The 15,824-nt window shown below is 47.0% G+C and overlaps 1 protein-coding gene across 3 annotated transcripts in view; it reads right to left on the bottom strand.

The window, feature by feature from the left end:
* The window catches only part of SHISA6 (shisa family member 6), a gene marked incomplete at its 3' end in the record, with an annotated part of 240,860 nt that overhangs the window by 211,477 nt on the left and 13,559 nt on the right, over nt 1-15,824 (bottom strand). For all 3 annotated transcript variants that reach the window (XM_080393203.1, XM_080393204.1, XM_080393205.1), the window contains one exon: nt 12,997-13,157. In XM_080393203.1, the coding sequence (XP_080249329.1) occupies nt 12,997-13,157 (161 nt within the window). The remainder of the gene's footprint in view (nt 1-12,996; nt 13,158-15,824) is intronic.

The raw sequence follows: 15,824 nt of genomic DNA, 5'->3' as shown, positions 1-15,824 counted from the left end.
CGCAGGGTCCCCAGGCTGTCTTGGAGGATATGGGAGCTGGTGCTGCCTCTTTAGGGCTGGCACAAGGCTCTGCCTTTGGTTACTGACAGTGTCCTCCAGGACAGGGCCACCTCTGTGACCTCAAAGATGTCAAGTGACAGCCATAAGCTATACAATCCCTCTCTCGCTTGTCAGAATGCCTCACAACAACTCATGGTGACTTGTCCAACCCCTCATTACAACTCTCCCACCCATGAGTCATGAGAACAGCAAGTCCTGATTAGAACCCATGCTTATCTACCTGAATCATTTGATGGACAAGCCCATTCAGAACCATGTTAGGCCAGTGGAGAAAGGAGACAAGTGGAGAGGTAAGTGGAATCATTAGTCCAGGTCCTAGTGTTGCCCTCTGCCATAGCAGAGGGATTGAGGACAAAAAAGAAAGGACAGTAAGGTAGGTGTGACAGGAAGGCTCCTCTTCCACCTTAGCTCCTCCAGCCATGTCACACCTGAAGTCCTTTGGGGTCATTCTTGTACCTCTTAAATGCTCATCAGGAAGGACAACCCACACACAGCAAGTAGCCTCAGAAGCAAGAGGACACCAGCTAACTCTGCTGCACGGTTCTGCCAGTGCCAGGCACTGAAGTGATGCAATGAGGGCAGTCAGAAACCTGGAAGCTTGAGATGAGAACCTCTGACATCCACATTGACCAACCCCAAGGCAGCAGTAGGATGCTTCAGAGATGGAGGTAATCAGAGCTACCTGACTGTAGCCTGTGCATCAAGGGCCCTTCCAACTTCCCTTCCCCCGCCCTGCTTCCTGATCACTGAATATATTAATATTTAAGTAGGATTCAATAAAAAACCTTTTTCTGCTGAGCTGTACAACCTGGATGCCATGCTCACCATCTCGGGCAGCCTGCAGCAGTTCGGTTTACTTAATGCTGCACTTAACCTACAGCAGGGACACATCTCCACACCTTTCTTGCATCCTCCAGCCATCACAAAGGCTAATTCCTTGCAGGGTTCCCCAAAGACCCTTCCTATAAGGGCCATAGCACTGCTTGCTGCAGGAAAGGTGGGATGTATAGGTACCTGAATCTTGAGTTCAGGCTGCCTATGGGAACAATACAGGGATGTGGCACACGGCCCCAGGAATGAGCAGGGCTTCAGGTCCCTCTGGCAGGCATGGTGCTGGCAGCATAACTGCACCCAGCCGGCGGAGCTTGCTGAGGAATCCTTCTCAGGAAAAGCTGTGGATCCAAGGAGGGGAAATGTGAACTGAAGTGCCACAGAGGTGGCATTACTGCAGTTGGGAGCCATTGGGTAGAAAGCTACAGATTTGAGAATTAATATTTATCTTACTCCCTTTTCAGAGGGGTCATTCCGAGCACTGGGGCACTGCTCCGTGACAGGCAACAATCAAAGATCTTGCATAGGGTTGGTTTAGAGAGCAACAGTTATACACAGAAGTGATTTAACACTAGAAGATAGAGGCGTTGGCACAACTGACAAAGCAGGGACAGATGCGGGGAGAGAGCTGCGAAAGGCCATCCACATATATTAGAATTATTTTCCTGAGAATGATTTGATGAGATGTGAACTTCATTATTTGCTAATGTCGCAGTACAGAGCCTTGTCCAAAGCCCTGGAGAGTCAGAAGGAATCTTTCCATTAACTTTTCTGATTGTAAGTGAGATCGTGACAGATGTACTCCCTTTTCCTTCCTCCTCAAATATTTTAAATCAAACAGAAAGAGCAGTTAGAATTGTCCTTTTATGGAGGAGGGCATCATTCCTTCTTAGGTGTGCTCATATAAATAGCCACATGGGAGTCTTTTTAGGTACCTGCAACAAGTAAGATGGTGTGAGGGTAATAAAGCTTCAGAGAAGAGGAACTGAGGCAAGACCCACTGAATTCCCAAGCTGCGCACACACACGGCTGACGTGCCAGAAGGAACAGGGACTGCACCAATGATGAAGGTTGTTTGCAGCCAACAGTAAAAGCTGTCTTCAGATCTTCAACATGAGCCAAACCTTCCTGCTGCCTTTCAATCTAGAAAAAATCTCTTGCTGAAAGCCACCAGCAAACACCCCCAGCATACCCCAGAAGGGGGGAATACCCTGCGGATAAGAATGTTGTGAAGGGGAAGCTGCTCCGGCTCATGCAGAAAAACACTGCTGAAAGAAATGGGAAGGCAGACCTGCAGAGTATTCCTCGACCCTGACTGAGCAGAGCTTGAGACAAGACAATAAAAGGTGACCAGCTAACCCTTTCAGGATTTAGATGCCTAAACCAGAACATTAATCAACTAGGTTTTCAGAGACTTGAGCAGTATCTTCTGCTGCTAACTGCTCCCACTTCCCCCAGCCAGGGTCTTGCAAGGTCTCTGAAAGCTGCACATCTGGATGTCAGCTGAGCTATCCATTACATGCTCAGGGACTGATCCAGGAGAAGTTAACCATGACTTCTCCAGTATCACCTTTATTTTCAAGTGTCTGTAAGCTGAGCTGGTAGTTTTCCACGACAAGATTGCAAGAGTGACTTTTAGCTTTGCAAAGCCTGTGTCCCACGGCATTTCATGGAGTCTGTGGCCAGTGGTCACTGGTGGCGTTTACTGTTCCTGGTCATAAATGCTAGGAATAAACCAGTGAACCTTTGTTTCAGTACATTTTTGCCTAATTTTAAGGTCAGGAAAGTCAACTGGGAAGCAAAGAAAGGAAGCTGATAGTGATGAAAGCAGAGCGTAGACTGAGTTGCAATATTTGGGCAGGGGTCCAAGAAGATGGGAAGGAAAGTTTACTGATTATGGCACATTCTTAATGGAGTACAGCTTCCAGCTCCTCACCTCTGTTTACACTTGTACAGAGTGTGATAGGATCAGCAATCATGAAATGGGAGAAGCTCAACATGTAGAATGTCCTTATAAAGATTTCATTCTTCATGGTGTCAAAAGCAACTAGTTACATTACTTTCTGGAGGCCAATTTAATTGTTGTCAATACCAGTTGCAAATTGGCTTTAACATTTTAAATTGATGTTTTCTGTAAACTGCTCTGATTAATGGAAGAAAACATTGTGTTTCTGCCTTTCTTCTGAAGATCTAATGCATTTTACAAACAATAATTGATCTAGCAAGACACAGAGAAGCAAACAGGGAGAAGCAAACCTGCTACAGGAACGATTTTGCCCTTCAACAGCACCTGGTAGAGCTGCAGAATGGTACAGGACAGAACAGCTGGTTAGACGGTGGGCTTAGCTGTTTTCCCCAAGGAAACTCTTGAGCAGCTTAAAACTAAAATACCTTAACTGCAGGCAGAATTGGTTTGGCTGTAAATTGCCACCATGGTGTTAAATTTGAGCCCTGGAAAATCCCAGACCTGCTGGCCTGGGACCTCAGCCCGCTTCATCTTAAAGTGCATGTGGCCTTGAAAGTGCTGGTAGCCGGTCCTGGTTGGACACCAAGTTTCCCAAGCACCTAAGCACAGGCTGTCCGGCCTGCTTGCTCACAGGCAGCCTCTAAAAATCCTGCTCAAGTCTGTGTGACACAGGACACAGCTCAGTGGTTACAAATTCAGCACTGCCTAAACAGGGTAATTCCTACCAGCCCTGCTCCTGATTGCACCCCTACGTTTCATCATATTACCTCCTCCTGAGCTGGTTTTGCTGGTTAATGAGTTAAGCCAGCTGATGGAAGAATGTGCCAGCACCAGGGTCAACGCAGAGGGCACGGCCATGGCAGAGGATGTCAGAAGAGGACTGAGAACTCTGTGTCAAAGGCACAAGAGCCATTAGGGTGAGCCAACTGCCTGTGAAACTGGAGCTGGAGAGGAAGAACGGGCAAGGTGCAGATTCAAATCAAGACATAGGCCAGGGCTCAAATCAAAACCTCTCCAGGAGCATGACTCCCCTTGCCTACTGCATCCTCCAGCCCCACTGGATCCACTGCCCTCTCACTGCTGGGGCTGGGGCTGAGCTTTGTGTTGCCCCCGCTCCTCCCTCTGACAACCCTCTGCTCCTGTTTCCCAGGTGCTCCTAGCAGACCTGATCCTGATCCTGATCCTGATCCTGGGCAGCTGGTGAGTGCTGAGGTGGCATGGCATGGCATAGTAACAGCTTCAGCCCAGACACCCAGTGTTCCCCAGGAAAAGGAGTATCTCCCAGTCCTGCCCCTTCTCACGGCACCTCAAATTCTCCAGTACCCCCATGCCAGATACCTGCCCCAGTGGCCCTCTGCCTTTCCCAGACCTGGAGGGGGAGGACAGAGCGCAGGGTGAGGGGAACCACCTGGCATAAACAACTTTCTTTTCTGTCACCCAAAACGCAGACTTTGCAGTGTGAGCACCATGGGATGAGGGCATGAAGTGGCCTCCCCCTTAGGTGCTGTGCTCCAAAACTGTTTCCATCTCTGCTTTTGTATGTTTTGAGAACAGTATCACTTTGCTATTCCTGGTCCAGCTGTACAGATTCAGGAACTGGTAAAGCATCCAAATGCATCAGGTTGGACCTCCTACACAAACAGAGTCTCTGTCCTCCGTAACTCCTTCTCACTGCTCCTGGCCACCATTCCTGTGCCTCTCCTTCACCCATCAGTCCCATTCCTGGTACCTCCCCAGTCCAACCAGCCCTGGGATTTGGTTTTAAACCCAGCAACTGTTACAAATATCAAAGCCTGGTTCTGGGAAGGAGGCCCATGCGCTCCCACTCCCGCTGTGTGTGCAACGAGCAGGCAGCACAGGGCACGGGGAGCTGATGCTGCCACATGGTGCGATCCAGGGCATCACTCAGCGTGTTGCAGCACGTGCCCACAGGCACTCTGTCCCCTGCAGCATGCAGGTCCCTGGCTGGCCACACACCTGCATTAGACTCCCAGACTTTTTCCACATTAATGCCTCTCCTCCACCAGAGCACTGTGCCAGAAAAGCCCCCTTCAATTAATTTCCACATTCTCCATGTGTTTTGTTGTAGTGTTTTCAGCAGCTTGCGTTTTGCTGTGAGGCTTTGTTTCAAAGTAAATCTATATGCTTAATCCTCTCTCCTGCTCACAACTTGCATTAGTCTTTCTTAAAAAAAATGCTGTTACCATAGTAACCTACAGTTTCTAGATATCGCTGTAGATGATAAGTGCTGCCATGCCTGGCTTTGTGGCTCTGGGACTGCACTCTGTTGAACGAATGTTAAATTCCACCAAAACACTTTCAGCAGGCACCTAATATTTATCCCGTAGCTCTGGATGTTGCTACTCTGTCATGGCTCTGTGGTTCGTGGGAGTATCAAGAGTTCATATGTGTGTATATACACACACACTCCACCTACTCATTTTTTCCCCCGCAACAGTTAGTTAGACATTTGTTTCTTTAATTTTTTTCAAATTTGTCAGTCGTTAGCTGTTTTGACGCATGAAACCCTGACATCAGTCATGAGAGATATTTGGATATGAGACACAAGAAGTGGTTGCAAATGTTGTTGCTTTTTATTCTCTAGTAAGTTCATGGGTAAATATATTCACAGTGGGGATATTTTGTTGTCTCATGTGTCTTGTTAGCAGGGCACAGTTTTCCCAAAGGTTCCTTTTCATAGATTACCCTAAAACTTTACAGCTCAGTAAAACACTCAGGAGACCAGAACAAATCAATGACTAGAGGCAGGAGTAGGTGCAGCCCCAGCCCCCCTCAGTGGGGGAATATCCCCACAGCACTAGGTCCTGATCTCCGGTAGCAACAGAAGAGGGAGGATGAATGTCCAAACGAGTAAGATTAAGAAAGGATAAGCGAAGAAATATTTAACAGTTTAAAAGATCCATTTGGAATCAGGGCGATTAAGCTCATTGCATTGCAGTTCATTCCCCTGACTTTCCATCCCATCCCTTCTCCTGTGTTTCCTGGATTGCCTGTACTTTGGGACAAAGTCTTTGCTTTTCAATGCAAGTGTAAAAGCTCGCGCTTGCTGTTCAGGCACAGGATGGGAGGTCAGGTCTGTGCTCATGTGAAGATGCAGGATGGAGCATCCCTGCGCACTCGGAGGACTGCAGAACACCCTGCAGCACACGCCCCCTCGGAGGCTGCTGACCCGAAGGGAAAGTGGGGGTCCCAGAGCAAAACTGCTCTCCCACACCTTGGCAAAGTGCACAGACTACTCAGGGACAGGTATTTACAAGGCTGTAGGTATTTACTGTGAACTCAAGGGAAGATGGTAACCCCAATACTTTTCAAAGAAAGGCCCTTGCCCCTCTGTGCCCCTTTTCCCCATTGCAAAATGGACACCAGTAATGCCACAGAGTGTGGGAGGGCATCACACGCTCTGGTACTAGAGGTGAGTGAATACCTATGGTATCTAACACTGAATATGCTAACTTAGGTCCTACGTAAGTGAGAAACCTAGATGACATCAACGAAGATAGCAGCTAGTGTCCTATCTTAGTTGCACCAATTCCAGAGCATCCACCTCTCCCCACACTGCTGGACTTTGGGCAACAGTATTTTGGATGCCAGGACACTGAGTAACTCTTACTCTTGAAATGTTCCGAGACAGAAAAATCTGTCATTTTCTGGTGGCTCGGGAAATGTATTAACCCATTTGGGATCTTCCTGGGAGGGAAAGCTGCGGGAAGCATTGGGGCTTACTGTAACAGGGGTGTGCCTGGAGGAAAAAGCAGATGGAGTAGCACTGAATTGCCTTGTCTTCTGCAGATCCTAGAGGTTTCAAAGCTGGTCCCATTTCTTTCTTTTCAAACGTCAGTGAATGGCAACAGTACAGAGAAAAGAAAAACCCTGTTCCTGGAACTCTCTGGGTGTTTTCCAAGTGGTTTCCCTAATTCTTCACCCACCTGCACCTTAACTAGTTTCTTACAACAGAGCACAGGGGCTGTAAAATGCTACTGTGGGGACTGGGGGATCATTTTACACCTGCTTTGTATTCCCCTGAACAGCTGTAAATGACAACACAAACTGTGAAGCAGCAGGGAATTTGAACGCCTTCAACATATATTTCTACACTGATCCTCGGTAAATTAATTCAAATAGTTGCTGGGGATTTTGGGGAGAAGTTAGAGAATTCAATGAATGAATAAAGGAAGCAATCTGAAGCAGAGACCAGCTGGGGACTTGGGGGAAGGGAGAGAGGGGAAAGGGAGAAGGATGGACAGGGATAATGGATGTGTGACCTGGAGGAGATGTGAGCAGCCGGCTGCCCTGGCTCACCCTGCGCGTTAGGGAAGGGCTGGAGCCCGCACTGAGCCCATAGCCAGGGGAGAGGGGGACCAAGGCGGTGATGCCCTCCCCTGTGCAATGATCAGGATGGAAGCACTCCCCATGCTGCTCCGCCTATGTTTGGCTAGAGATGCTAGCTACAATTTCCATAAAGATTAAAGGCCTCTCCTGCATTTGTTCACATTCAGAACAAGCTCAGAATATGCCTCTGGGTGGAAGGCACTGCTGAAAACAGCACTTTGAATACGTACATCTCTGGAACATCCTGACTCAAATGGCTTATTAAAAGCCTTCCCCAGATACATCAGGTTAATCAGAGTGCTAGCCTGTGTTGTTTGTTGCATTCAAAGTGGTAATCCTGTCAATAAGCTGTTCTTCACACCTGCAAGTACCCTGTCCCTAACACAGGTGAAGAGCAGAAGATTTTTCACACTGGAAAATCATCTCAATTTCCCCCTGCAGTCAGCTCTTCCCTGGCACATCTGGAGCTGGTTTCAGACCAGCATAGTCTGTTGGTGATGCAATTTGATATTCTGAGAATTAAGAGGCCAAAAGAACATAAAACTAGGCCAGATCCTTTTCTCCAGAAAGCAAAAAAAAAAAAGTCTTGTCATTGCTCTTACAGCCTCCTGATCCTGGAGCTAGTCAGATGCAGCATAATTCCAGGCACAGGTTTTACCTACCTGTCTCATGCCCAAGTAGGTGACATCTGGGGACCTTTCACTGCTGAAAACATTGCACAATGGCAGCAAGGACATCCTTGTCCTGAACATATTTGGAGAGGTTCTCCTCCCACATAGCTTCCCACACGAGTCTAATGGTCCTGAGTATCGCCTCCCTCACAGGCTGGCAAGAGTATCAAGGTGAATTGCATGAAAAAGAGCCAGTGTGGAAGAGCCAGAATGAGACTGAGAGAATAAAGGATCAATTCAGACCATGTGCTGTCCTGGAGCATCACAGATTCATACCAGCTGTGAGTCTGGAAGATAAGCCTCCCTGACCCACAAGGATTTACATAAACCAAGCCCTTGTCCCATCACTATGATAGTACAGCACTGATTCACACCAGCCAAAGATCTGGTTCAAATTCTTATTTGGAGTCTCTTGTGTTTGGGTCTGGGTTTGGAATACAGTAATAAGACGGCTCCCTGCATGACTGTTAGTCCTGAGCTGGCTACTCCTCTATCACCAAGGCAGTCAGAAACCCCCCGTCTGACAATTTCTGCAGGGATTGAATCTTGTGGGTGCTTTGCTGGCCACATTTTGGGAAAAGCAAACCAAGCCCTTGCACCTGACTTTCAGAAGCCCTTCAGATATCCAAGGATGGTATTGGAGGTAGTCATCTGAGCTGAGAATCTAGTCTTAATTTTTCCGCTAATGCTAATGTCCATCAGTATCACTGTCACAGGGACTGGCCTCATCTTTTCTGACACATCAGTTGACTGTGGACATTGCAGGAGGATTGCCTGTGGCTCAGACTCTGTCTTTTGTGCCAAATGCAGCACCTTCCTCTATGGGAGCATATTGCTGTTTGTGTACGATGCTTTCCAAGCCTGCAGGAACTATTGACCTTTCTCCCATCTATCCTCACCCTTGCCAATATTTGCTGGCCATCCACTGAACAAATGAATGGCACTGACCTTCACGGCAGATGTCAAGATAGGTAACAGGGCCAAGGAGAAAAGACGGGGGAAATGTTGCTAGGGTTTTCCTTCCCACACCCCTAAAGGTGCTACTGCGACAGAGGCACTAAAAATGCCAATAGATAGCTAATGAGATGGATTTCCTGTAATCTCAGGTTCATCATATTTTACCTGTTACTCACAATAGCAAACACTGAACTAACAAGAGGTCTGTGTGGGCTGGAGGAGCAGTCCTGTCTACGGAGTGTGCTGTAGCTCATACCAATTAGGCAGTGCACAGCTGGAGAGGTGTGCTTTGACCCAAGCAATCTGTAGGCACAGCTTTCAGGTTTTCTTATCTGCAAAGAGCCTACCCCCACCAGAATAGCAGCACTGTATAATAGTAATGAACAGAAATCTCAGTGGAAGTGGGGGCGGGGTGGAGTGGGTGGAGGGGGATGTGAACTGTCCCCTGGCATCCCAAAAAGACATAAGCCAGATTCTCACAGGAAAGCAAAAGTGGCAGTCATCTCTGGAGCGATGCTCTTTGGGCACTTGGGACACTCAAGCTCAGCAGAACCCAGCGTGAGAAATGTATTCAGCTTCCAATAAATAACCGGCTCCCCCGTCACCTGGGGAAGGTGGCCACTGTAAAGCAGGCCGAAGCCTTCCCAAAACCAGCTGCCTTGTCTGAAGAATGGCAGTTGTCTCCATGTCTGTGACGGAGAGATCTACTGCTCTTTTTCCCTTCAACAAGCATTAATTAGACCTGGGTTCTTCTATCTCAAAGCTCAACAGTGAAGTACAGAGTAAAGCTAACCCCGGGCCCTCTGTCCCACTGCAGAGCTCACAGAGTTCTGAAACCGCCTGCCGTGAAGTGCCTGGGCAAATACACTGCGGACTTGGCCTTGATCTTGAACTCTCCTTCAGGCATCTGCGACAGCTGGAGATGGTGCCCATGGCTTGGCGACTACCAGAGGACATCGTACGTTCCCATTCTGCCATCTCCTGCTGTGACCATTTGAGGGCTGCCTGAGTACCTGAGTACCGAGGCAGGAAGGGTAGCAGCTGGCACATGGGAGTTGGACTCCTCTTCATCTTCACATCAGGAAACACCAGGCACCACCCAGCAAGTTGATGGCTGCAGGCATGCCCTCAGCAGCACCTGTACACGCTGCTTTGTTTGGACTCTGCTGCCTCAGACACAGGCCACCTCAATTTGTCATTCTCACCCACAATCATTTTGCTCACTGACACCAAACAAGCCTAATGGAAAAATGAAGTTGGTTTGTTTAGCAAGACTTCAGGGCACCCTTCTAGTTATAAATTTGAAAACAGAAGTTCCAAGTAAAACAAATACAAAACTCAATCTCAGCTGGTATGTAATAACTCTAGTCTTTTCTGGTTGCTTAACCTCTCATACTTCAGAGACCTGAGACAAACCACAGCCAGCAGACCTGATGCTTTTCAGATCCTGCTGCAAAACCCCACACCTGTGGTGGTCTCAAGCCAATTTGCAGCACCAGTGAGCAGTGCTTTGCCTGGATCCTGCTACTACATATTACTGCCTCTATTTTTTTCCCCAAGCTCCCACATTCCCCTCTTTTTCACTCCTTTTTCACTTTTCTTCTTCTTCTCCACCTAAAGCGAGTATTGATGGTGACTCCTCTTTTACTTCCATACTAGGGCTTACCAGCTTTACTCTAGTTCAACATGCTATAACCCAGTCATGTTTTCCAACTTTTACTTCCTTCCCAACCTAAAAAATTTTAGCATTCACTTACACAATTTCCTGATTACTGCAATAATGTGAAGATTAGGTAGGTAACAGAGTATAGTCACAATGGAGCATTGCCCTATTCTGCAAAGAAACACTATAAAAAAACATCAGCTGTATAGTTGTTTTATGAGCGCATGACCTTTTGTAAGTGATCAGCTTTCTGTCTCATCTGATATATGGGGACACGTTAATAACGGACACGGCTGAGCCAGGAACAAGTTCTTTTGGGCAAGCTACAAGAGCAAGTCCCCCTGTCCCCCCCCAGCTTTGGCAGGGGCTCTCTGTGACTTTCGGTCCAACTGGCTGCCCCAAGGCCGAGGTGATCCATTACCCCTGCAGCTGCCAAGGGCTGTGGAAGCTGCCTTTGTAGCTGGGTTTGGGAGTATCTTCTTTTAGTGACCTCCTGTTGCCTGTGTCTTGCCTGTTTCAGCCCTGACTGAGCTGTGATGGCTTTTCTCCTTCACACAGTGTGGGCAAACGTACAGACAAGCAGAGGTCGACTGAACAGACTGCCATCTTTAACAGCATGTCTTCTCCTTCCCAACCATTTTGCCTAGCTCATCTCATGCCCCAGTACTCAGCAAGGACCAAGTAGACTCCTTACTGGGTGCTGTCACTTTGCAGTGTGACCATTTGTACTAGCACCCCACTCACGATACCTGTGCTCTGGTCCTTGCATCCTTGTGTGCCTCCACTAAGGTAGTAGTAAGTCTTAAAAACGTGCATTGGAGTCATCAGCTACCAACAGATGCCAGAGAATTCTGTAATTAGCAATTCCTCTTGCAAGCCTTCCCATTTGCCTTTTCTCAGACTTGACAGTGCCTAAAAATGACACCTAATTCAGCTTCCACTATCCAGCTAGTTTCTTCTGCTGAAATCAAAGAATTTATTCAACGTCCTTGTTCAGGATTTGCCTGCTTTAACTGACCAACAGGAGCCAAGGGGAAGAGACAGGATGCCTTCAAAAAGGGAATCATCTCATCGTAAAGCTTATGTCAGAGTTGTTCTCTGATGGTGCCCATACCTGTTTACTGGCCATAAACCCTTATTTCTTGTGTTTCTATCCTGGGACAAAATCACATATCCTGTCAAGGGCCAGTCTCAAGCCCTAGATATGCAAAAGCACCTTCTTCCAGACAGCTCACCTCCTGTACTGTTCTCCAGCCCAGCATTTTATTTCAGAGGTACAACTCCCTGGCATAAAAAAAAAATAAAATATATATATATATATATATAAACACAGGGTTCACTGGCCTTTGAGTGAAAATTGGAGAGCAAGAGCAAAGAAATCCTTATTTCTCAGAGAAATTATTTTGTTCCCAGCAGCAGGGGAGGCTTCCAGAGAATATGGTCACCTGTTCCTGTCTCCATAGGGTGATGCACATTGCAGCAAAACCTTTCTAAAGGTCACGGCAACAAGGCAATGGAAACCAAACCATCAGTGCCCTCAGCCATGGGCCCTTTCCACAAAGAGCAGAGCACATCAAGCCCTGCAGGTTGTGGAGCAGTCTGAGCTCCTGCCAGCTTCCTTCAGAAGCTTCCCCGGTAGGGACCATTAGCAAAACCTCCTCCACGAGCTGGGTGACACAGGTCAGGAAGTGCCACCCAGAAACTTCTACATGAAACTGAATATCTTGTGACTGAATGAGGGCACGTCTTTGAGGCACATGTCCAGTGGCACTTGAGAGATGGCAAGTGATGGCAAGTCTACCGTAGCCCACTTAACAAAGGGGGTCTGCAACCATCGAGACATTGTTTTGACAATTATCAATATATGAAGCATTAAATAAATCAGAACAATATCTTTCCCTAAAGGCTGGCATCCTTGTGCCACTGGGGAAATCAAGGCAGAATAGAGCCAAATGGTTTAACCAAATTCACCCAGCCAGGAGAAACCAGAAAAAAAAGGTGTGTCCCAGTTCCCAGGCCAGTGCTTCTGGTGGACCTCCAGCCAGCGTCTTTAAGCTCCCAGGATGCCCTTTAGGCCACCTTCCACTCTCCCCTCTCAGCACAAGCCTATAGTTCACCTGAATAAATAAGGTGGCCCCAGTTATGTGGATTTCTTTCTTCTCAACTGCTGTGTGCAGAGAGCCCGATTATGCTTTATAGTGTATGTGTTTTGTTGGAAATACACAGTGTTCGAAGCTTAACACCAGCATTTCGGTATAAGCTGAATTTATACCTCACTGATTCTGAATTTTTAAAACGCCTAGAGAGAACAGCCTCTCTGTTCAGCAAAAACCTCACCACTGATCCTTGCACTCCTTTGCTCTGGTTGCCTGTTAAAGACGTCTATTATCATAATTTCAGGTTTACAAAATCCACTATTGTAAAGAGTGATGTTCTGCTGACTTGTAACGCAGGACTGGCACAGCCACCCCTGAAGAGCACAGGAAAGCAGCACTTACCTGGGTTACTTTTGGAGGTGCGCACGGGGGTGTAATGGTTTTTGGAAGATGTCCTGACTGGGGTGTTTTCTTTGGGGGAGGTATCTATGGCCGAGATAGTCTCTCTTTCACAGTGTGCTATTGGGATTGGTCCCTGCTGCCTTAAGATGTCAGCCAGAGCCCTGGGGAGAGAGAAATAGGGAAAAAACGTATTTTCACACAGTAGGAATGGCGTGCAGTGTTTTCACTTTCACAGTCACTGTGTGCATCCAGCAGTAGTTGGATTTCTACCGTAAACAGAAAAAAGCAACAATAACAAAAAGGAAATATATGGCTTAAAAGCTTAGCTTCTTTATGTGCATCTGCTGCGCGTATTTACAGGCTTGCCTGGCTATTGTTTAGCTGTTCATATGCTTCCACTAATTCACTTCACCCCAGGGTTATGTTCTTTCTCCATCACTTTCCCTGCTGTCAATGACAGTGCAGATGAACTGTTCTCCATAGCACAAAGAGTCACCAGAGCCCTGAGACTCAGGTGCTGTGATCTTCTAAAGGTTACACCAAAACTGCCCTGCCCAAGCCAAACCTCTTCAAGATAAAATCAGATTAGGGGTCTGGTCCCCACGCTCCTTAAATCCTTGTTTTTTCTGCAAGCTCAATAAGCAGCAGTGGTGGGAGTGGGTTTCTCAAAGGAGAACCAGCAGTCCAGAAGAAAAGGATTGAACAGTTTTCATGGGCTAATGTCAACACAGCTATTAGCCTGCCTTTACTTTTTTGTCCATTAGGGATTTATTTAAAGGTACTGAGGTCTCTCTGCTATTCCCCAAGAAAAAGAAATGTCACACAGTTCAATCTGCATCCAATGTTTTCCCCCTGGACGAGTGGATACTCAAAGACTTTTTTTCCTCTGTGAGTATCATGAACACAGTAGAACAATTATAGCGTGAAATGCCCTGATTTTCTTAGTGCAGCCACAAGCTATCTCTTGAGCCATAGGAAAAGGAGGAAGGGGATGGCTTGCATGGTTTATAAAGGACAGTGGCATTCTAAAGATGATAGAGTTTGAAAGGTTCTTTTCTCTTGGCAGAGGGAATATGCCTAATGTCACCTCGGGTACCAAGAAAAAGATGTGAGGAGAAATTCCTTCGCTGTGTATTGACGAAAGAGATGCTGGTGTTGCTCATATCTACTAGTGTTCCTTAAATGCCGTATTTCTGGTCTTTCACATAAGAAATACTTTGGGGCCTGAGTCCATTGCATTTTCCAAATCATTTCCTCTACAGACGGCTATCCTTGTGCATAATGAATTGTAACACTAATGTGCTCTACAGAAGAAACTCTGGGAAGATCTCAGGGTCTCCAGAAGAGGATTACATTAGTTCACAACAACCCTGCACAGAATAAGAATACTTTTAACCTCATTTGATTATAGTTTATAGAGAGGGCAGGCATAGAAGCAATAACCAATCTTATGATATGTGTATGTGCACACATGCTGACACAAATGGAGTAAAGGGGTTGTCACATGCAGGGACATGTGAGTACAGATTTATTTTTTTTTTTTTTTTTTTTTTTTTTGTGCTAGGAGAGGTGAAAGTGGCAGCAATAAGAGAGAGATACTTAATCCTATTCCAAGTCCTTTTGTTTACTCCTGTGGTTAGTCCTCGCTGAATAAGAGGAACTGCTATTTGGTGTTCTCCAAAAAACGCTGAATTCCCATTGATTGACACAGATCTGTGGGTGCTCGCCATCTTTCACAATCATGCCTGAGTTATCTCAAACTGGCCACCAACTTGCAGGACATGTTTGAAATGTTGGCCCCTTGCCCGAGGTTGTAGAGAAGATGAGTGGCAGGACAAGAACCTGCAGCTGGGGCCTGAGGTCCAGGCCCTATGGATACTGCACGGTTCCCTCCCGAGGAGAGGATTCATTCAACCACCAGCAACTGTGATGGCTTTTCTAGGCAAATACCTCCCCACTGCCTTACAGATCTTGCTGATGGGGGAGGATGTGGGAAGCTAATGAGGTCTGTCTATTTGGCACTAGCACCCAGTACATCCTGTTGAAGACAACACATTTTCTAAAGACAGCAGGTTGGCAGAACTGAGCCCTTAGTACATATCTCCAAGATATATTAAACATCAGATGACCATTTAATAGCATCTGCAGTACAGAAATGCTGAGAGTCATTTTTCAATCACAGAGATTGTATTAGGACCATTATTTACTAGCCCATGGTGGCTTGGGCTCGTTTTGAACACTTGTCAAAGACACTCTTAGTGTCAAGAGTGCAATCACTCAGAGTGCAAAGGAAGATGACAGCATGGATAACACTAGAACACTGTAGACCACTTAGCTTAATATTACAGAGCCAGCTGGTCAGGAAGGGTCGGGTCAGGGACCAGTGTGTGCTCAGAAGGGGCTGTGTGCGGTGAGGTACACAGCAGCAGTACAAGAAATGCGGAGATGGGGAAGTATGGCTGGCGGATGCTGGTGGGATGGAAGTGGAGGAGTACCAACAAGTTCTCCCAAAGCTGAATGTGTTTAACCTGACAAAGAGAGGCTAAGAGAGGACCTACATCCCGCTAACGGGGAGCTGCAAAGGAGACAGAGTGCAAAGCAAAGAAGATGAGGCAATTGGCACATCTTGCAATGAGGGAAAATCCACTTGGTTATAAAAGAAAAAAAAAAGTCACAGTGGGATAGCAAAACACTGAAAGAGGGACCCAGAGAGGCTGAGGGATCTCCATCCTTGGAGGTCTTCAAATTCAGCTGGCTAAGGCCCTGAACAACCTCCTCTACCATTGAAGCTGGCCTTGCTTCAAGCAGGTGGCAGGACAAGGGACCTC

Source organism: Falco punctatus (assembly GCF_963210335.1).
Source record: "Falco punctatus genome assembly, chromosome: 1".
Classification (NCBI taxonomy): domain Eukaryota; kingdom Metazoa; phylum Chordata; class Aves; order Falconiformes; family Falconidae; genus Falco; species Falco punctatus.
This window is presented reverse-complemented; position numbering and strand designations above follow the sequence as displayed.